Raw genomic sequence first — 23247 nt, forward strand, 5'->3', positions numbered from 1 at the left:
GAGTGAGTGAGAGTGAGCTTGAGTGAGAGTGAGCTTGAGTGAGAGTGAGCTTGAGCGAGAGTGAGAGTGAGCGAGAGTGAGTGAGTGAGAGTGAGAGAGAGTGAGAGTGAGAGTGAGTGTGAGTGAGTGAGAGTTAGCTTGAGTGAGAGTGAGCTTGATTGAGAGTGAGCTTGAGTGAGAGTGAGAGTGAGAGTGAGCGAGAGTGAGAGTGAGAGTGAGTGAGAGTGAGTGAGTGAGAGTGAGAGTGAGAGAGAGTAAGAGTGAGAGTGAGTGAGAGAGTGAGTGAGAGTGAGTGTGGGAGAGTGAGAGTAAGAGTGAGAGTGAGTGAGAGTGAGTGAGAGTGAGTGAGAGTGAGTGAGAGTGAGTGTGGGAGAGTGAGTGAGAGTGAGAGTGAGTGAGTGAGAGTGAGTGAGAGTGAGAGTGAGAGAGAGTGAGTGAGTGAGTGAGAGTGAGTGAGAGTGAGAGAGAGTGAGAGTGAGAGTGAATGAGAGTGAGAGTGAGAGTGAGAGTGAGAGTGAGCGAGTGAGAGTGAGCTTGAGTGAGAGTGAGCTTGAGTGAGAGTGAGTTTGAGTGAGAGTGAGAGTGAGAGTGAGCGAGAGTGAGAGTGAGCGAGAGTGAGAGTGAGAGAGAGTGAGAGTTAGCTTGAGTGAGAGTTAGCTTGAGTGAGAGTGAGCTTGAGTGAGAGTGAGAGTGAGCGAGAGTGAGAGTGAGAGTGAGCGAGAGTGAGAGAGAGTAAGAGTGAGAGTGAGTGAGAGAGTGAGTGAGAGTGAGTGAGAGTGTGAGAGTGAGAGTGAGAGTGAGAGTGAGAGAGAGCGAGAGTGAGAGTGAGAGTGAGTGAGAGTGAGTGAGAGTGAGTGAGAGTGAGTGAGAGTGAGTGAGAGTGAGAGTGAGTGAGAGTGAATGAGAGTGAGAGTGAGTGTGAGTGAGTGAGAGTTAGCTTGAGTGAGAGTGAGCTTGATTGAGAGTGAGCTTGAGTGAGAGTGAGAGTGAGAGTGAGCGAGAGTGAGAGTGAGAGTGAGCGAGAGTGAGTGAGTGAGAGTGAGAGTGAGAGAGAGTAAGAGTGAGAGTGAGTGAGAGAGTGAGTGAGAGTGAGTGTGGGAGAGTGAGAGTAAGAGTGAGTGAGTGAGAGTGAGTGAGAGTGAGTGAGAGTGAGTGAGAGTGAGTGTGGGAGAGTGAGTGAGAGTGAGTAAGAGTGAGTGAGTGAGAGTGAGTGTGAGAGTGAGAGTGAGAGAGAGTGAGTGAGTGAGTGAGAGTGAGTGAGAGTGAGAGAGAGTGAGAGTGAGAGTGAATGAGAGTGAGAGTGAGAGTGAGAGAGTGAGCGAGTGAGAGTTAGCTTGAGTGAGAGTGAGCTTGAGTGAGAGTGAGCTTGAGTGAGAGTGAGCTTGAGTGAGAGTGAGAGTGAGAGTGAGCGAGAGTGAGAGTGAGAGAGAGTGAGAGTGAGAGAGAGTGAGAGTTAGCTTGAGTGAGAGTTAGCTTGAGTGAGAGTGAGCTTGAGTGAGAGTGAGAGTGAGCGAGAGTGAGAGTGAGTGAGCGAGAGTGAGAGAGAGTAAGAGTGAGAGTGAGTGAGAGAGTGAGTGAGAGTGAGTGAGAGTGTGAGAGTGAGAGTGAGAGTGAGAGTGAGAGAGAGCGAGAGCGAGAGTGAGAGTGAGAGTGAGTGAGAGTGAGAGTGAGAGTGTGAGAGTGAGAGTGAGAGTGAGTGAGCGAGAGCGAGAGCGAGAGCGAGAGAGTGAGTGAGAGTGAGTGAGAGTGAGTGAGTGAGAGTGAGTGAGAGTGAGAGTGAGTGAGAGTGAATGAGAGTGAGAGTGAGTGAGAGTGAGTGAGAGTGAGTGAGAGTGAGTGAGAGTGAGAGTGAGAGTGAGCTTGAGTGAGAGTGAGAGTGAGAGTGAGAGTGAGTGAGAGTGAGAGAGAGTGAGTGAGAGTGAGTGAGAGTGAGTGAGAGTGAGAGAGAGTGAGAGAGAGTGAGTGAGAGTGAGTGAGAGTGAGAGAGAGTGAGAGCGAGTGAGAGTGAGAGTGAATGAGAGAGTGTGAGTGAGTGAGAGTTAGCTTGAGTGAGAGTGAGCTTGAGTGAGAGTGAGCTTGAGTGAGAGTGAGAGTGAGAGTGAGCGAGAGTGAGAGTGAGCGAGAGTGAGAGTAAGTGAGAGTGAGACAGAGTAAGAGTGAGAGTGAGTGAGAGAGTGAGTGAGAGTGAGTGTGAGTGAGTGAGTGAGAGTGAGAGTGAATGAGAGTGAGAGTGAGAGTGAGCGAGAGTGAATGAGAGTGAGAGTGAGAGCGAGAGTGAGAGTGAGTGAGAGTGAGTGAGGGAGAGTGAGGGAGAGTGAGTGAGTGAGAGTGAGTGAGAGTGAGAGAGAGTGAGAGTGAATGAGAGTGAGAGTGAGTGAGAGTTAGCTTGAGTGAGAGTGAGCTTGAGTGGGAGTGAGAGTGAGAGTGAGCAAGAGTGAGAGTGAGTGAGAGTGAGTGAGAGAGAGAGAGAGAGTGAGAGTGAGAGGGGGAGAGAGAGCGAGAGTGAGAGTGAGTGAGGGAGAGTGAGTGAGAGTGAGTGAGAGTGAGAGTGAGTGAGAGTGAGTGAGAGTGAGAGAGAGTGAGAGAGAGTGAGAGAGAGTGAGAGAGAGTGAGAGTGAATGAGAGTGAGAGTGAGTGAGAGTTAGCTTGAATGAGAGTGAGCTTGAGTGGGAGTGAGTGAGAATGAGAGTGAGAGTGAGAGAGAGTGAGCGAGAGTGAATGAGAGTGAGAGAAGAGTGAGTGAGTGTGAGTGAGAGTGAGTGAGAGAGGGAGAGAGCGAGAGTGAGAGTGAGTGAGTGAGAGTGAGTGAGTGAGTGAGAGTGAGTGAGAGAGAGTGAGAGTGAATGAGAGTGAGAGTGAGTGGGAGTGAGAGTGAGAGTGAGCGAGAGTGAGAGTGAGAGTGACTGAGAGTGAGAGTGAGAGTGAGAGAGAGAGTGAGAGAGAGAGTGAGAGAGAGTGAGAGTGAGAGAGTGAGTGAGAGAGAGTGAGAGTTAGTGAGTGAGTGAGAGTGAGAGTGAGAGAGAGTGAGAGTGAGAGTGAGAGTGAGAGTAAGTGAGATTGAGTGAGAGTGAGAGTGAGAGTGAGAGTGAGAGTGAGTGAGAGTGAGTGTGAGTGAGAGTGAGTGAGAGAGTGAGTGAGAGTGAGAGTAAGTGAGATTGAGTGAGAGTGAGTGAGTGCGTGAGAGTGAGTGAGTGAGTGAGTGAGAGTGAGTGAGTGAGAGAGAGCGAGAGTGTAAAATTGAGAATGAGAGAGTGAGAATGAGAGAGAGTGAGAGTGAGAGACAGTGAGAGAGTGAGAGTGAGTGAGAGTGACAGTGAGTGAGAGTGAGAGTGAGAGTGAGAGTAAGTGAGAGTGAGAGTGAGTGAGTGAGTGTGAGAGTGAGAGAGTGAGAATGATTGAGAGTGATAGAGAGTGAGAGAAAGAGAGTGAGAGAGATAGTGACTGAGAGAGTGAGTGAGAGTGAATGAGATTGAATGAGTGTGAGAGTGAGTGAGAATGAGTGAGTGAGAGTGAGAGTGAGTGAGTGTGAGTGAGTGAGAGAGAGAGAGAGATAGAGTGAGTGAGAGTGACAGTGAGTGAGAGAAAGAGTGAGAGAGATAGTGAGAGAGATAGTTAGTGAGAGAGTGAGAGAGAGTGAGAGTGAGAGAGAGTGAGAGTGAGAGAGAGTGAGAGAGAGTGAGAGAGAGTGAGTGAGAGAGAGTAAGAGAGAGAGTGTGAGTGAGAGTGAGAGAGAGTGAGAGAGTTAGAGTGAGAGTGAGCTAATGTGAGAATGAGAGAGAGTGAGAGCGAGGGTGAGTGAGAGAGTGAGAGAGAGAGTGAGTGAGAGTGAGAGTGAGAGTGAGAGTAAGTGAGATTGAGTGAGTGAGAGTGAGAGTGAATGATAGAGTGTGAGAGCTAAAGATAGTGACAGAGAGAGTGAGTGCGAGTGAGTGAGAGTGAGTGAGAGTGAGAGTGAGTTAGGTCAAGAGTGAGAGTGAGAATGAGAGTGAGAGAGAGAGTGAGAGAGTGAGAGAGAGTGAGAGTGAGAGTGATTGAGAATGAGAATGAGTGAGAGTGAGAATGAGTGAGAGTGAGAGTGAGAGTGAGTGAGAGAAAGAGAGTGAGAGAGATAGTGAGTGAGAGAGTGAGTGAGAGTGAGTGAAAGTGAGTGAGTGAGAGAAAGAGAGAGAGTGAGTGAGTGAGAGTGAATGATAGAGAGAGAGATAGTGAGAGAGAGTGAGTGTGAGTGAGTGTGAGTGAGTGTGAGTGAGTGAGAGAGAGTGAGAGAGAGTGAGAGAGAGTGAGAGAGAGTGAGAGAGTGTGTGAGAGTGTGTGAGAGAGTGAGAGAGTGAGAGAGACTGAGAGAAAGAGAGATAGTGAGAGACAGTGAGTGAGAGGGAGTGTGAGTGAGAGTGAGAGAGTGAGTGTGAGAGTGAGAGTGATTGTGTGAGTGAGTGAGTGAGAGTGAGATTGAGAGAGAGTGATAGAGAGAGAGTGAGAGTGATTGAGAATGAGAATGAGTGAGAGTGAGAGTGAGAATGAGTGAGAGTCAGAGTGCGATTGAGAGAGTGAGAGTGAGAGTGAGTGAGAGAGAGACTGAGAGAGATAGTGAGAGAGTGAGAGTGAGTGTGAGAGAGAGTGAGAGTGAGTGAGAGTTAGGGTGCGAGAGAGTGAGAGTGAGTTTGAGTTAGTGAGTGAGTGGGTGAGAGTGAGAGTGAATGAGAGTGAGAGAGAGTGAGAGTGTGAGAGTGAGAGTGAGAGAGTGTGAGAGTGAGGGAGAGTGAGGGAGAGTGAGTGAGAGTGAGCGTGAGAGAGAGAGAGAGTGAGTGAGAGTGAGCTTGAGTGAGAGTGAGCGAGAGTGAATGAGAGTGAGAGTGAGAGTGAGGGAGTGAGAGTGAATGAGAGTGAGAGTGAGAGTGAGAGTGTGTGAGTGAGAGTGAGAGTGAGAGTGAGCTTGAGTGAGAGTGAGCGAGAGTGAGCGAGAGTGAGAGTGAGAGTGAGAGTGAGAGAGTGAGTGTGAGCGAGTGAGAGTGAGTGAGAGTGAGAGTGAGTGAGAGTGAGTGAGAGTGAGAGTGAGTGAAAGTGAGTGAGAGTGAGAGTGAGAGTGAGTGAGAGAGTGAGTGAGAGTGAGTGAGTGAGTGAGAATGAGAGTCAGAGAGTGAGTGAGAGTGAGTGAGAATGAGAGAGTCAGAGAGTGTGAGAGTGAGAGTGAGTGAGAGTGAGTGAGAGTGAGAGAGTGTGAGATTGAGTGAGTGAGAGTGAGAGTGAATGATAGAGTGTGACAGAGAGAGTGAGTGAGTGTGAGTGAGAGTGAGAGTGAATGAGAGTGAGAGTGAGTGAGAGTGAGAGTGAGAATGAGAGTGAGAGAGAGAGTGAGAGAGAGAGAGAGTGATTGAGAATGAGAATGAGTGAGAGTGAGAGTGAGAATGAGTGAGAGTCAGAGTTCGATTGAGAGAGTGAGAGTGAGTGAGAGAAAGAGACTGAGAGAGATAGTGAGAGAGTGAGAGTGAGTGTGAGAGAGAGAGAGTGAGTGAGAGTTAGGGTGCGAGAGAGTGAGAGTGAGTTTGAGTGAGTGAGTGGGTGAGAGTGAGAGTGAATGAGAGTGACTGAGAGTGAGAGTGTGAGAGTGAGAGTGAGAGTGAGTGAGTGTGAGAGTGAGTGTGAGAGTGAGGGAGAGTGAGGGAGAGTGAGGGAGAGTGAGGGAGAGTGAGGGAGAGAGTGAGCTTGAGTGAGAGTGAGAGTGAGTGAGTGAGCGAGAGTGAATGAGAGTGAGAGTGAGAGAGAGTGAGAGTGCGTGAGAGAGAGTGAATGAGAGTGAGAGTGAGAGTGTGTGTGAGAGTGAGTGAGAGTGAGCTTGAGTGAGAGTGAGCTTGAGTGAGAGTGAGTGAGCGAGAGTGAGAGTGAGCGAGAGTGAGAGTGAGCGAGTGAGAGTGAGAGTGAGAGTGAGAGAGAGTGAGTGAGAGTGAGTGAGAGTGAGAGTGAGTGAGAGTGAGTGAGAGTGAGTGAGAGAGAAAGTGAGTGTGTGAGAGTGAGTGAAAGTGAGTGAGAGTGTGAGTGAGAGTGAGTGAGAGAGTGAGAGAGAGTGAGAGTGAGAGAGAGTGAGAGTTAGTGAGTGAGAGTGAGTGAGAGCGAGTGAGTGAGTGAGAGTGAGAGACTGAGACTGAGAGTGAGAGAAAGAGAGTGAGAGTGTGAGCGAGATCGGGAGAGAGTGAGTGAGAGTGAGTGAGAGAGTGAGAGAGAGTGGCCTTATCAATGTCCTGTACAGCTGTAAATGACCCTCCTAATTTCTATATTCAATGCACTAAACCATAAAGGCAAGCATACCAAATGCTTTCTTCACTATCCTATCTGCCTGGGACTCCACTTTCAAGGATCTATGAACCTGTACTCCAAGGTCTCTTTGTTCAGCAACAGTCCCCAGGACCTTCATATTAAGTGTACAAGTCCTATCCTGATGCACCTTTCCAAAATGCAGCACCTCACATTCATCTTAATTAAACTCCATCTGTCACTAGGGAGTTGAGAAGATTTATAGCTTAGGTTGAGGTTCTGGATGCAGGTTTGCTCGCTCAGCTGGAAGGTTCGTTTTCAGACATTTCATCATCATACTAGGTAACTTCTTCAGTGAGCCTCTGGATGAAGCACTTGTGATGTAGTCCGCTTTCCATTTATAAGTTTGGGTTTCCTTGGGATTTCTTTGCTGTCCACTACACCTTCAACTTTCGTGTCATATGCAAACTTGCTAACTATACCTATGTTCACATCCAAATCATTTATATAAATGATGAAAAGCAGTGAACGTAGCACCACATCTTTTGGGCAGACCACTGGTCACAAGCATCCAGTCTGAAAGTCAACCCTCCACTACCACCCTAAGTCTTCTACCATCTAGCCAGTTCTGTTTCAAATGGCCAGTTCTCCCTGTATTCCATGAGATCTAAGCTTGTTAACCAGTCTACCATGACAAAACCTTGTCAAATGCCTTACTGAAGTCCAGATAGATCACATCCACCACTCTGCTCTCGTCATTTCTCTTTGTCACTTCTTCAAAAAACTCATTTAAGTCATTGAGATATGATTTCCCATGCAAAACACCATGTTGACTATCCCAAATCAGTCCTTGCCTTTCTAAATACATGTAAATACTGTCCCTCAGGATTCCTTCAACAACTTGCCCACCACCATTGTCAGGCTCATTTGTCTATAGCTCCCTGTCTTTTCCTGACCACCTTTTTTGAATAGTGGCACATTAGCCAACCTCCAGTCTGCCGGGACCTCACCTGTGACTATCAATGTTTCAAATATCTCAGCAAGGTGCCCTGCAATCACTTCCCTAGCTTCCCACAGAGTTCTTCCATACACCTGATTGGCCTGGGGATTTATGCACTTTTATGTGGATCAAGACATCCAGCACCACCTTTTCTGCAACATGGGCATTTTTAAGATGCTATCACCTATTTCCCTACATTCTATAGCTTCCATGTCCTTCTCCACAGTCAACTCTGATACAAAATGCTCATTTAGTGTCTCTTCCACCTCCTGTGTCTTGCTGATCTTTGAGGGGTCCAATTCTCTCCCTTTTGTCCTTAAAATTATGTACAAAATCCCTTTGCATTCTACGTAACTCTATTTGCCAAAGCTATCTCATTTCCCCTTTTTGCTCTGCTGATTTCCCTCAAATATAATCCTACTGTCTTTGTGCTCTTCTGAAGATTCACTCGATCTCTGCTGTCTATACCTGACATGTGTTTCCTCTTTTTCTTGTGCAGGATCTCAATTTCTCTAGTCATGCAGCATTCCCTACACTGAGAAGCCTTGTCTTTCATTCTAACAGGAACATATTGTCTCTTGACTCTCGTTATCTCATTTGTGAAGGCTTTCCATTTTTTAACACCCCCTTTACCTGTGAACATCTGCCCCAATCAGCTTTTGAAAGTTCTTGCCGAATACCATCAAAATCGGCCTTCCTCCAATTTAGAACTTCAACTTTTAGATCCAGTCTATCCTTTTCCATCACTGTTTTAAAACTAACAGAATTATGGTCACTGACCCCAAAGTGCTCCCTCACTGACATCTCAGTCATTTGCCCTGACTTAGTTCCCAAAAGCAGATCTTGTTTTGCACCTTCTCTAGTAGGTACATCCACATACTAAATCAGAAAATTTTCTTGTACACACTTAACAAATTTCTCTCCATTTAAATCCTTAACACTACAGCAGTCCCAGTCTATGTTTGGAAAGCTAACATCCACTACCATAACCACCTATTGTTCTTAGACAAGTGAGATCTCCTTACAATCTTTTTCTCAATTGCCTGCTGACTGTTAGGGGTCTATAGTACAATCCTAATGAGGTGATCATCCATCCCTTTCTTATTTCTCAGTTTCACCCAAATAACTTCCCTGGATGCATTCCCAGGAATATCCTCCTTCAGTACAACTGTAATGTTACCGCTTATAAAAAATAACTCCCCCTCCTCTCTTGCCTCCCTTTCTGTCCTGCCTGTAGCATTTGTATCCTGGAACATTAAGTTGCCAGTCCTATCCATCCCTGAGCTATGTGCCTATAATTTCTATGATATCCCAGTCCCATCTTTCTAACCATGCCCTGAGTTCATCCGTGTTCTCTGTTAGGCCTCTTGCATTGAAATAAATGCCGTTTATCAGTCCCATCTTGTTCTCTACTTTGTTCCTGCCTGCCCTGTTTGACTTGCTGCATTTTCAAACTGTACCAGTCTCAGATTTATCTCTTTTCTCACTATTTCCCTGGGTCCCGCATCCTCACCTTATCAGTTTCAATTCTCTTGAGCAGCTTTGGCAAATTTCCCTACCAGTGTGTTAGTCCCCTTCCAATTATTACACAGGTCACTTCTACCCCAGAAGAGATTCTAATGATCCTAAATTGTGAACCCATCTCTCCTGAACCAGCTCCTCAGCCAAATATTCAGCTGCTCTATGCTCCTATTCCTACTTTCACTGGCATGTTGCACCAGGAGTAATCAGATATTACTAACTTCAAGGACTTCCTTTTTTAATTCCTGCCTAACTTCCTATAGTCTCCTTTTACAATCTCATCCTTTCCCCTTTCTATTTTGTTAGTTCCAATGTGTATAATGATCTCCTGCTGGTCCCTCTCCCCTTTGAGATATCCTTGATCCTGGCACCATGAAGGCAACACACCATTCTGATTTTTTGCTGTTGGCTACAGAAGAGTTTGTCTGTGCCTCTGACAGCCTCGAGAGTCCCCTATCACAATTGATCGCTTGTAATCTGACAAACCCGCCTTACATTAGAGCCATTCTCAGTACCAGAAACATGGCCGTCATGCTACATACCCCTGAGTGTCCATCACCCTGGCCATTTTCCAAAACGTCATACTTGTTTGAGATGGGGACAGCCACAGGAGACTCCTGCACTACTTGCCTCCCTCTCCTACCTTTCAAGGAGTTAACCCATCTACCTGAAAGTATCAGCGGTTTCTCTGCCTTTCTATAACTGATATCTATGACACTCCCTAGTTCCTGTAAATTCCCTATTGCCTCTATGTGCTGCTCCAACTGATCCATGCGATCTGATAGGATTCGCAACCAGACATATTTCCTGCAGACTTAATCATCAGAAATATGGAAACTCTTCCTCATCTTCCACATCCAACAAGAGGAGCACACTCTATTAAATGCCATCCTTGCTCCCTAAAAATCTACAGATAAAGAAAATAGCACAGTCTTACTGCTCTAAAAGACACAGCTCCAGGCTAACTTAGTACCTATGTTATATATTTATCTAAAATTTAATCAAGAGACAGATCTCAAGAAAACATATAATTAAAAAAATACCACTTGACCCACTTTGTAGATTTACAGCAAGGTTACATTTAAAAACTGTGCGTTAGCTTCGCATATGCTTCGAACTGTCCCACATAGTTTACTCCAAGGTCAGCTGTTAATTTTGCTGTTTGTTAATTTTTCTTCGATGCGCTCCAATGTCCAGAAATACTTGAACTCAAGCTGTAAAGGCAGTAGCTGTGCAGATTCACTGCTGTATCAGACAACAGTATAGTTTTCTTTCCCTCTGTCTTAGTGACCATGTGGTCTCTGATTTTGTCTCTCTTCTTCCTTTTAAAGTGCTGTTGTTTTGTTTTTTTTTTGTCCACAAAACTTCCAAAACAATGGCAGCAGCTTATAAAGCAGTAATTACCCATTCCTGGAATTTTAGGAAATCACATCCAACACCTAAAATACTTCAAAAAAGGAGCAGCTCTTACAGCCACAAATGTTTCCCATCCTTAATCTTGGGATTACTGTCTTGAAGGCTCACTACTGCAAAATCTTTTGTTCTGGTAACTTTTATCCAAAATGTGTTCATCCTTCCAGAAACATCTCTGGCACTCAGACAGAGAATTGACCACACCTGATCACAATGTTTGATCCCAGCCAATGGAGGTTATTGGTAAACAACTCCTAAATGTTTATATAAAGTCACAAACCGCCACATTCCAGGTGTCCTCTCCTTTATTTGGTTAACACAGGAAACTACAGGTCACATGCCCTGACTGTAGTTTTAACTAAGGTCAAAGTTGAAATTAATTCCACCAAAGCTCCCAGCATGCTTGATTGTAGTTTTAACTTGTCTTGTCATTTCTGCTTTTGGCTACCTGGTCACAAAGGACATCCAACATGGAAAGGCAGATAATGTTTGATTAATTGAATATTTTGATAAAGTAAAAATGATGGCTAATGAAGGGAACACAATGGATAGTACCTGTACAGACTTTAAGCATGTGTTTGAAAAAGAACAACATAAAATGCTGATGAACAAAATTGATGTTGATAGAACAGCAGAATCATGCAAATGTAGTAAATGTTTTTTCTAGATATGAGGATCATAGGCAAAGGTGATCACCAAACTTCATTGTTAGGTCCAGTACCTTACTGACTTAAATACTTAGCTTGCATATTGGAATACAGAGTGAAATTGTTATGATACCAACCCAGAAGATATTCAGTAAGGATGAAACCAAATGATTACAAACGAACATCAGAACTAGGAACAGAAGCAGACAGTTTAGACCCTCAAACCTGCTCCCCCATTTGATATGATCATGACTAATTTCGTCTCGGCCTCTACTTTCCTGCCCATTCTTCACAATTCTTCAACTCATTATTCATTAAAAATCTATCTGTCTTTTCCTCAAAACATACTCAATGTCCCAGCATTGACCTGACTACTCAAGGGTATTGGATTCTGGATTCATGACCCTTTGAGAGAAGTAATCTCTCTCAACTCCATTTTAAATCTGCAAACCCTTATCCTAAAATAATGACCTCTCATTCTAGATTTCCCCAGGAGAAAACACCTTTCTATGTCTCCTTTGTCAATCCTCTTTCGCATCAATTAGATCTCATCTCATTCGTCTGAACTCTACAGAGGCCTAAATTGCATGATTTCTCTTTATAAGACAAACTTCATGCCTGGGATCAGTCTTGTGAACTCCCCTCCTCAAGGAGACAAAATTGTACACAATAAAATTGGATGGTCTATCAGAATGAGTCCTAAAATGATAGATGGAATTTGATAGAAAAGTGTGAATTCATGCATTTTGGCAGAATGGCTAGGGAGAGGCAATATAGTGTAAGTGACACAAGGATGCACAGAATTCTTCGAAGGTAGCATAAAATATTGAGTCAGCAGGTATTAAAGCATTTGGGATTTTGGGCTTTGTTATTACAGGCATTGACCAATAAAAGCATGGAAGTCATGGTAGACTTGGTTAGGCCAGAAATGGAGTACGGCACCCAATTCCAGTGATCATACTTCAGGAAGGATGTGTGTGTCCTTGAGAGGATGCATAAGAAATTTATCAAAATAGTTGCAGATTTGGTCTCCTAGGAGAATGGGAGATTTTATAGAGGTGTCTTTTCTCTCAGATGGGGGATTTCAAGACTAGTGGGTATACTTTTAAGGTGAAAGGAGAAAGATTTAAAGACGACATGAGGGGCAATTGTTTTACACAAAGTGGTTCGTGTATGGAATGAATCTCCAGATGAAGCGGTGGATGAGAGCACAGTTACAACAACTGAAAAGCTTGTAGATAAGTACATGTGTAAGAAATGTTTGGAGGGATTTATGTTACGTGCAGGCAGGTGGGATGAATTTAGTTTGAAATTATTAGATTAGATTCCCTACAATGTGGAAACAGGCCCTTTAGCCCAACAAGTCCACACCAACCTTCCAAAAATAATCTACCCAGACTCATTTCCCTACACTTACCCCTGACTAATGCACCTAACACTATGGGCAACTTAGCATGGCCAATTCATCTGACCTGCACATCTGGTCAGCATGGACTGGTTGGATCAAAGGGTCTGTTTTTGTGCTCTATGACTGCACAAGATTATAACAGGTTTAGAGATGCACTGCAAAGAAGCCCTGTTCTATTAACCAATGGTACAAATACTCGAGGACACAGATTTAAAGTTCGGTTAAAAGATACAGAGGGTCTGTAAAGAAAAATTGTTTTACACAGTGAATGGTAATGATCTGGAACTGTCTGTCCTTGATGGAAGCAAAGACAAATAAACTTATAGAGGAACAGACTAAGTAGGGGAATGGGACTGATTGGATTCTTTCACAGAGACCAGACATGATGCAATGGGTTGAATTCCCTCCCAACCCTTGTCATAATGGCTATGACTTTACCTTTGATATGTTATCATGCTTCAAGTCTACTTTTTATCTGTTGATGGGCTAGATTCCCTCACCAAAACTATGCTTATCACTTCCTATGACGTTTTTCACCATTATTTAAGTCTATTTTGTGAAGGTGATGATGAGTTGTAGATATTACTTTCTCAATGTCATTATGAAATTGCACATTTCCAATCAGTACTTAGGAGTTTTGCTAATCAATGCTTTCGTTGGTCGATCATATAAATGATTAAGCTAAATCTAGTGGGGACATTTTAAATATTAATTTAAGTTGATCATGGTTACACAAAGCTTCAAATCAAATAGATATCTGTAACCACAATTATTCATGTTACCACAGTCCCCACATCTGTTAAGTTCAAGTTGATAACTTGATATAAAAATAAGTGGAAATGGAAGCAATAGCTCTTCTGATCTAAGTCCAATCTATTTTTTTCTTAATGCAAAGTGATTGAAAGGTACATCAGACTCAACATAAGAGCAGCACATTATAATACGTAAGCTTGGATTAGATTAGATTCCCTCCAGCGTGGAAACAGACCCTTCGGCCCAACCAGTCCACATCAACCCTCCGAAGAGTAACCCACCCAGATGCATTTCCCTCTGACTAATGCAGCTAACACTATGGGCAATTTAGCATGGCCAATTCACCTGACCTGCACATCTTTGGACTGTGGGAGGAAACCGGAGCACCGAGAGGAAACCCATGCAGACGCAGGGAGAGTGTGCAAACTCCACACAGATGGTTGCCCAAGGCTGGAATCAAACCTGGGGCCCTGGTGCTGTGAGGCAGCAGTGCTAACCACTGAGCCACCACTCCCAATGCTAATTTTTCCAGCCTAACACTCCTCAATTTCTAACCTCAGTTGCTTATGTTGGATTATATTCAACACTATACTTGCGTCCAAAGAGTGGTTTTCATGCTTGACTATTCCTTGTGCTGCTCTGAGTGGAAGGTTTTTTTGTAATGGGAACTGAAGGTTATTTCCCACCCTTTCCGCAAAACATCATTCAGAATTAAAATGCAAAGGTTTAGTTCAATGGAAAGTTTGTGTCATACATATTATATAGGATGAGTTAAGTAAAGAGTATTTTTTGTGGGAGACTCAAATTTTAACTAATTAAAAACACACTTTATTGTTACATCAACTTAAGAAACATAGAGGCAGTTAAAAATCAATTTGTACAATGGACAATTGAGTCATCATAAAATACTACATTTTTTTTAATACTGCCAACACCAATTACACAGCTGATCATCGAATCAGATCAAGTTCTGCTGACATCTGCTTTCCCTTTGTTAACACAAAATAAACCTTATTCTCTTGCACTATTTAGTCATGTTTTGTCAATGACTTGGCTTACTCACAGTAGTTATTCAAAAACACAACTCTTAGAACATTGTCTTGTGCGGCCTAGAAATTCATGAAAAACTGGACTTGCTGATTTATTGCAAGACATTATATAGAAGTCGGTTATGTTTCACCTTATCGATACTCTTCAGCAACAATAACGGTAGTATTTGGGCTATCAAAACAAAGTGATTGGATTTTCTTGAACCATTTTATACTTGTTCTTCTTTAGAAATAGTTCATCAATATTTATCAACCTCTGCTTTGGATTGATAATACACCTGTATCAGCAAAAGAAATTCAAGGCATCCCAGAACACATTATCTACAAATATCTACAAATGCTTGCAAAATTTAAACAACCCAATCTATATGTATGTACACTTTGTACAAACCTTTTAAACACATAAACTTACATCTTTACAAAGCCTGTTAATAGCAGGTAAAAATAATACACAACATGACAACCGTTTAATACAATACTACAAAAGCTTAGAAATCTATAGGTGTATCAAATTTCACAATTTTCTAAAATGAGTGTCATAGACCCATAGCTATTCAAGATAATTTACATATAAATGAAATGAATAAGGGTTGAGATGTAAACCTATTATGGGAATCTGTGACAGTTTAGCTTTTACAATATGAAACTGACTCCAAAGATGGATGAGAAAATTTAAATTCATCCCATTTTATTCAAATTATGAACTTAAATGCAGGCTAATGTGGAAAGCTCATCTAGTAGAAACTGGACTGAATCAGATTAAATTCCGTACAAGACCCCAAAATACAACAGACAGAGTGTGGGCGGCACAGTGGTTAGCACTGCTATCTCACAGCGCCAGAGACCCGGGTTCAATTTCCGACTCAGACGACTGATTGGATTTAGCACATTCTCCCCGTGTCTGCCCGTAGTGTTAGGTAAAAGGGGTAAATGTAGGGGAATGGGTGGGTTGCGCTTCGGCGGGTTGGTGTGGACTTGTTGGGCCGAAGAGACTGTTTCCACACTGTAAGTAATCTAATCTAATAATTTCAACCTGTATAATTTAGGCTAGATCAGAATTAAATTCCAGTTGTAAATCTACGTGCAAATTCTTTTCACTGCATAAGTATGCTTTCACAAAACTGATTAACACTGTATTACCAGAGACAATACTGTATGGGGAATTGTTATCCTTTCTCACAGGCCAAAAGGATAACTGAATCAATTATTAAATTGTATAGTGTGCAATTAAAGTAATTTGCAATAGAAATTCATTCATTACTGTTGAGAAATTTCAGAAAGTGAATTTCAAATGTACTAACCTGATTTTTAGCCTAGCCTAGGTTCAACATATTGTAAGATTTGAAACTTCTATTTCCAATCACATGACTTTGAAAATGTTAATCGGGAGCTTACTGAATTTTCAGGACAACTGAAGATTATATGACTATGGCAGATATTACTTGTAAGGATGGAATCCTGCATTAACGTGTCTGATCTTCTCATTATGTTAAAACCCCAGAGTACAAAATTGGCTTGTATTTAATTCCAACGGTTTTGTTGCAAGACCTTTACATTAAGTAAATACATCTCACAGTACACCTTTCTCATTGTCAAAACATGAGCTTGTCAAATGGCTCCATAGACACTATCAATAAAAATGCATTCTTAATTCCAAACATACATCAGTTCAAGCCAGCAGTGCAATTCTATTTATTCACACATGAACAGACATTTCCATTCCTCTTCATACCTGTTTTAACATTTAAATAACTTGACTCCACTGTATTTGCAAGCGTATGTAGCTGACTGATTTCTCATGTTCCATTCTATGTGCTTTGATATGGGAATACAACATGGTCGAAATGCTATAGCAAATAGATAATTTGTAAGAACAGAGAAGAAGTGCAAGTTTTATTTTGGTTCGGTATTTCAGGTTGACTTTTTTTCAAGTGCTTACTAATCTACATCATTGCACTGCTTTAACTTACTGCAGTGAGTCAATTACTTCAGGACTGTGCACAAATATACATTGCATGATAGATATTGTAACCAGCAAGAAAGTGAATAGACAGAATTAAAATGATGCAAGATGGATTTCTAATATGTACTGCCCTTCTCCTGAGGAACTGTCTAAACAACTGACGTCTTGCTAGTGTGTTATTACACCACAGCAATATATGTTGGGTGTCCAGTAAATTTGATTTATATTAATTCCAGAAAGTGCCATTACTAGTTACTTTGTCGCTTAAGCACTGCATTGTGGAATGCCTACCATTGACTGTTGATTAGTACTCTCTAGCATCAGAAGAGCTCTTAATCTAACAGCATCAAATGAGCTTCCACAGGAACAATACTTCAAAATATCATCAATGATTCTTTTCCACACATTCAACTCCAGTAGTTACTTAACTCAAAACCATAACATGACTATCATGACGAGAGTTCATTTATTTAAAAAAAAATTTGTAGACATATTAGAAGGAGTCTTTTGTGGGTATTATATCATGAAATTAGTACCCAATTAGCAGAAAGCAACTCATTCTAATTTACTTTGTTCATCAGTTCCTTGCAGATGCAAATACGCAATGGAAAGCTCTTCATCTTCCTGTCACTGCATCTCCTTACTTCTAGTGCAGCTAAATTGTTAATTTTTAGCTCTGAAGTGGCCCATGTAATTGTCACACCTGTGTCTGGTATTGAGATTCTACAAAAGAGATATGAATGTTATCAAAATTAAGTTCATCACCACTCTCGTAGTCACTCATCACTACTTCAGAATCATCGAAACCACAGCTCATCGACATATCTGAAGATGATGCATTTGTTGATGCAAGTACGGGCATTGGTATGTTGTCGCTAATCACTTTATCCAAGTCTTGGTTTGAACCTGCAGGGAATGCACCATTGTCAGTTACATCCTGGATACCAACAGCCTCTCCTTCTGCAGGAAACTGGTGAGGTGGAAGGTATTGGCTGGGATGGAAGTGCGGTCGTCTTCTGCTATTGGAGTTTAAAGCGTTCAATGTGGATGTTGTCTGAGGTGATTGGATAATCTCATATTGATCCTGGTAATCCTCTGGCAAGGGAGGAGGAAGTTGATCCTGGCCCAGGAATTCCTCATCTTGAGGGGGTGGGAAGTCACTGTCTATGTCATATCCACCAAGGTAATAGTCAGCATCCAGTGATCTTGTATTCGCATGATGCACAGGGGCAGTATCAGCTGTTTCATAATGCGGCACTTCTTCAATGTTTGGTAGTCGAGTGCTTGGCATCCAATCTGAGGTGTCCCAATGATAAGCTGCAACAGAACAGAACTATTATAACATTTTTGTGATTTATTACTTGACATGTATAATGCTGTTGAATATATTTCCATATTACAAATTTTCTTAATTTGTTCAAGTTAAATTTCAATTGACACATGCTAAATTAATACAAGCTCTGGAGCCCTTGTATAAATTTAAAATGTATTAATTGTTAAAAATATACACACAAATGTTGAAAATGCAATGCCTGACTTGCATCGAAATCTGAAAATATAATGTGTTACTTTTTCATTTCAGAGTTATGCCATATGCTTTATATGTAATAACATTCACTGACCAAACACACACCAACATGCTTAGGACAAAATAGGAAGTCACATTCATGCAAAGCCCAAATAAAAATCAGCATGCGTATTGAAAGCCAGTCAATTCATATTGTAAAAACTGTGCATTGATAAAATACAGCTGAACCAGCAAATTGTTGAATAATGCTTTTCAGTTAAACTACGTAGGTATTCATTTCTATATGTGTGGCAACAAATACTTAATATTATAATGCCTTTCAACATTATGGTCATTTCTTTCATGCTTAACAACTCTTCACCAATTTAAAGTAATTGCTAACAGTTGAAATTCATTATTCCAACAAAATGAGTTCAGCCTGAAGATCAACAGAAACAACACAATATTCAAGTGTAAATCCATGCCCTTGCAGATTATTATTCTGCTCTTTTAGACATAATTGTAATCCTTGCAGTTTTATTACATGCATGTGTAGTAGGGAATCAAATTCAAAAACAAGAGAGACAAATGCTACTTAAAAAAAAACAGATCTTGGGGTAGCATTAAGAAGCAGATTGTAAGGGTCCAGGAGTCACCTCTGTTGTAGTTCTGCCCCTCCTCCATAAGGGACACTGTCAGGTGGAAAGTGAAAATGAATGAATGGTTAAAAACATACTTCAAGTATATCAGTTCAAATAGGGCATATATACAACTGACATCGGTTTAAACAGTTGAATAAAAGCATTAATCATACATTTAGCCCAGCAGCAAAAAGACAGTGGATACCATTCTTCTGGACTCAAAGATTCTTTCAAATAAATGTTAAATCTTAGATCCATTAATTGGTCTGCATTTATCATTTTCTATTTTAAATCTGCTGAATACAGAAACTATTTAATACAATATTTATTCATTCATATCAATATATCACATCTTCACCAGATGTTGCAATAATCAATAATACATATTTGGAAATTAGCATTCCATTTGGTATGATTTAGAACAAGCAAAAGCTATTGTATTGAAGTCATTTTCACCATGATCACACTTTATGAACATTAGTGTAAAATGCACTATCTAAAAGAAAACACTATCAATCTAACATGGGTTTCAACTGAAATGTTTTTTTCAAGTACTTTGTGGCTTGCTACATTTGGATTTCTAATTTGACTGATGCTTTCATTTCTTCAAGGTTAAACTGGAATTTGTTTTTTTTTGTTTAACTAACTTTTATGGATAAAAGAAACCCAAAATGATTTTGTTCATCCCAGGTGTTTAACAGCAATGGCACACTATGATTTGAGGATACACATTTTCAGTATGAATAATTTAAACAGCAATGTTTCCTAAAATTATAAATAAACACATTTCTATATCTGTATAGGTTAAAATGAAGCAGGGTTGTCTCTAAACTGCTCTGGGGTTGTTTTAGAAAATATATCAAAGCATCATTTCAAAAGAGGGTAAACTGTCAGAAATATAATCAGTATTTTATTTCCACTGAAATTTGGTCATTGTAATTTAGCATAGAGGTATTTTTAAAAAAATTACATGATAAGTATCCCTCTAGTTATTTCTTTGTAATGACACTCAGACTTTTTTCCATTAATTCTGTCAGTTGTCCTTCTGAAAGTTAGAATTCTTATGCTTTGTCACAGGGCTTGGAGAATTTTTTTTAATTCTTCTTGATTACTTCTTTATTCTACCATATTCCTGCTATAAATTCAATCAAGAGTATGCTGAAATTACTTAAAATTACACAAAGATCAGATAGGTCAGGTCCTTGTTTAACAGTGAATGAGGTAACCTTCCGGAATTGTGCCTTGGCCCATCTCAAACATGACAATCTATGAAAATTGGTGGAATTAGAATATAACTGCATTACATATTCTTTAGCAAAAAAAGGTTTAATTGGACCTTAACAATTAACAGTACGCAACAACAAATGAGCTGATACTACCAGTGAAATAGTGGGAAAAATAACCTGACATGAAAGCATCAAGAGAACTTAATTGTATATGACATTATAAACTTTACAAAGTTCCTTATAAGTGTAGTGTGACACATAAGGAGGTTCTGAGGAAGAATCACTAGATCAGAAACATTAACTTGCATTTTTCTTCACAGATACTGCCAGATCTGTTGAATTCCAGCAAATTCTGTTTTTGTTTTTATGATTTACAACAACTGCAGTTCTTTTCATTTTTATTAGGTACATAAGGAGGTTCTTTTAAGAACATCAGATAAAAATGTGATTTTTAAGGTGGTGAAAGAAGCAGAACACTGCAGAGATTTACAGGACATAAGGACTCAGAAGCAAAGCAGTGCAAGGCATGGTCACTAATGATGGAATGCTGATCATTGGGGTATACAGCATGCTTTATTTGGAGGAGCACCTAGGTCTCACAAAGAGTTCAATGAGGTCACAGAGCTATGGAATTAAGAGTCAATATCATAAAATTTCTAGACATTAGCAAGTCATTGTAGACTAGCAAATGCAGAAGTGATGTGTGAATGGGACCTGCTGCACATCATTAAGAGGACAGCATAATTTTAGATGTACTTAATTTTAAAAAGGTGGAATGTGAAACACCTACTCAAAAATCATTGGTACATTCTGATTTTAGAGGAAATAAAAACAGAAACAAGACTTCGGGTTTGAAAAACAAATAGGATGAGGCAGAGATAGAAGTGAGCAAATCTATGGGGATGAAAGTAAATGGCTTTAGTGGAACACAAGATATGAGGTTGGTAGCTCTGCTCAAGGATGTGAGGTAATGGTTTCAGCTTTCTGTTAGTTGCCAGGAAGAAGGATGAAGTCTGATTTCATGACTAAGATTCATGGTTGGAACCTGTCTTCTTAATGGATAATTTGAACATTCTCAATAGTTTTGCTCACAATACACAATGTAATTTTGAGACCATAGAAATTCAGTAAGACAGTTAGTTGCTGTAGGCTCTTTAGGCAAATAAATAAATTCCATAAAAATATGCTTATATGACAGTTAATATTTTAACTAATGTTATACTTTTGACTTTTTGTTATAATCTACATAAAACAACATACAGTATCTTTCAAAGAGTGGTATATTGTTTCATTCCAAACATCATATTGTCATAAGAAAAACAAGGAGAGCAATTAACAAGTTAAATACCTTCATTCTCAATTGTGTCAACTGCATCATTAACCAGCCGTATAACAGTCACTACTGAAGCTTTCAGGGTAGGGTAAGAAAAGGGAAAGGTAGGAAAAGGAGCAGTAGAAAGTAGTGCAATGTTAATAAAAGCAGTTCTACATTAATTTCTTAACACTATTTGATGTGAATCCCTCTTGAAAATGGAAAGGCAAGTACAAAAATATTGCAACTGAACAATTTGGTTTTTTTACTGGTTCTATTGCATAATTTTAATAAAAACAGTTGTGAAGTAATTTCTTTTGAAAACCACTGCATGGTAGGGCTCATTTTATACATTCAGTTTCTCAGTGGAGCCTATCTTTGAGAACAGTTAAATGTTAATACAGGGAAGCAACAGGAAGAATGTGTCTGACTTCATTAACCTTTGTTGAGAGCGGCTATTCAATCTGCAGAAGTACCACCAAGCACAATAATGTACTGAATCTCTCAGGATATTACACAGCATGAACTTAAATATTTACATTGTTACCGTAATTGTAGTTTTCTAGAGGGAAAGAAGTACAGTCAAAGCAATATACTGAAGAACTGACCTATAATGGATACATTGAGTGTTAAGGAATACATTCTGTGCCACCCTGTAGTTATCCTGGTTCATTATTTTTCATAAAAATCACAAGAACTTATATTTATATAGCACCTTTAATAGAATAAAACAGCACAGGAGTTGTTGTAAAGCATAATTAGGTACAATGCAACATGAGGTGATATTTGGGCAGCAGTGGCTCTCCACCAGCATCTTGACCACTGCTAGGAATGAGCAACAAATGCTGGCCTTGCCAGTGACAATTCATCATATGAAAAGGTTAAAGAAAGTTACCTACAATTTGGTTAAATAAGTGGTTTTAATAAACTTCTGAAAGGTACAAAGAAAAGCCAAGGATGTAAGGTGGTAACTTCAATAATTAATAGCCAGTCTGGCTGACAATGGTAGGGGAGTTAAAAATCAGGATGTTCAAGAAACTAATTTTAGAGGAGTAGAGGTATTTTGAATGTTGTGGGGCTGGAGAAGATGACAACAATGACATTTCAAAAGTACATAATTGACTGTAATGTCTCAACATATGCTGCTTTTGGGAGTTGAGATGTGGGTCACAACTTTAAGCTGAATCAAACTGATCCGGAATTAGCTAAAGATGTTCCTTTTAGGTCAGACATTTTGCTATTTATTTTTTGGAAGAGTAATGTGATTTATTACCTTCCTACTTACAAAGCTGAGTCTCTAGGAAATTCAGTAATAATTCTGAGCACAGTTGCAAGGTGTTAACAAGACACTGGAAATATTTGACAAAACAGTTCTGTAAATTTTCAAATATTTAAATCACTGAAATGTTACTGCATAGGAGTCTATTTGTCAAATCAATGCTAACTTTCCAAATGAACAATTCACCTATTGCCACTCTCCCTCAGCATACATTTTCTTTTCAGACAATAATCTGATTGCCCCTTAAATGCTTCAATTAAACTTCCCTTCACTGCTCCAAGTAGTGTATTTCAGCTCCTAATTACTCGCTGTGTAAAAAGGTTTTTCCTCATGTCGCTATTGCTTCTTTTGTCACTATCTCAAAAAGATTCTACCAGATTTGCTAATCATAATCTGTACTTAAAAGCAAACCCACACTGCCCCTCTCTGGTTAGTGAAGAGTTTTCAAGGTGTTCAGTCATCCAACCTTAATTACAGACTCTAGCCATTTCATAACAATAGATGTTAGGTTAACTGGTCTGTAATTTGCTAGTTTCCTTCCTCACTCTTTCCAAACAGCAAAGTGACATTTATAACTTTCTAACTAAAAGGAAAAGTTCCCAAATTTGTAGAAATGGAAGATTACAGATGGGACAACTGCAGCGCTGCCACCTACTTCTTTTAAAATCATGGCATGAAGATATTTGTCATGTGGATTTAGGAACATAGAAATAGATCATTCAGCCTGTCCAATTTACTCCACCAGTAACACAACCAGGGCCGATTGGACAGCAACATCTTTTACTCACAGTACCTCCACTGGCAATCAGAAATCTGTCAACCTCTACTTAAATATACTCAAAGAATGAGCTTCTATCAGCTTCTCAGGTGGAGAACCCCAAAGATTTACAACCTTCAGGTGTATAGGAGTTTCCACTTGTCTTGATTCTAAATGGTATCCCACACATTTAAAAATTATTTCCTCTAGTTTAAGACTTCCCTGTCAGGGGAAAATATTTTACCTGCATTTACCTGTCTATCCTTTAAGTATTTTGTAAGCTTCAATGAGAACAACTCTGAATCTTTGAAACTCCAGAGAATACAAGGCCTTGTTGGTGCTATTTAGTGTCATTCATTTCTCCATTACTGTTATTCTGCTTATACTAATTTTGTTGAAGTACCACACTAATTTTTACAAGCTCCCACAGATGGGTTGGCAAATAAGAGGGGTGTACAAATTGGGCACCATGCCATGGGTGTTCTTGGTATTTATCCAGCCAACCTTGCCCCCATGCCAAAT

The 23247-nt window shown here is 40.5% G+C and overlaps 1 protein-coding gene across 1 annotated transcript in view; it reads right to left on the reverse strand.

Moving 5' to 3' along the window:
* Positions 1–16543: 16543 nt before the first annotated feature.
* LOC132816926 (protocadherin Fat 3-like) overlaps positions 16544–23247 on the reverse strand; it is a 575577-nt gene continuing 568873 nt past the window's right edge. The window contains exons 26-28 of the mRNA XM_060826951.1: positions 20726–20785; positions 18167–18202; positions 16544–17320 (exon numbers count right to left, since the gene is read on the reverse strand). Of these exons, the coding sequence (XP_060682934.1) occupies positions 16701–17320; positions 18167–18202; positions 20726–20785 (716 nt within the window). The 3' untranslated portion in view covers positions 16544–16700. The remainder of the gene's footprint in view (positions 17321–18166; positions 18203–20725; positions 20786–23247) is intronic.

Source organism: Hemiscyllium ocellatum, chromosome 6 (genome assembly GCF_020745735.1).
Source record: "Hemiscyllium ocellatum isolate sHemOce1 chromosome 6, sHemOce1.pat.X.cur, whole genome shotgun sequence".
Taxonomy (NCBI): domain Eukaryota; kingdom Metazoa; phylum Chordata; class Chondrichthyes; order Orectolobiformes; family Hemiscylliidae; genus Hemiscyllium; species Hemiscyllium ocellatum.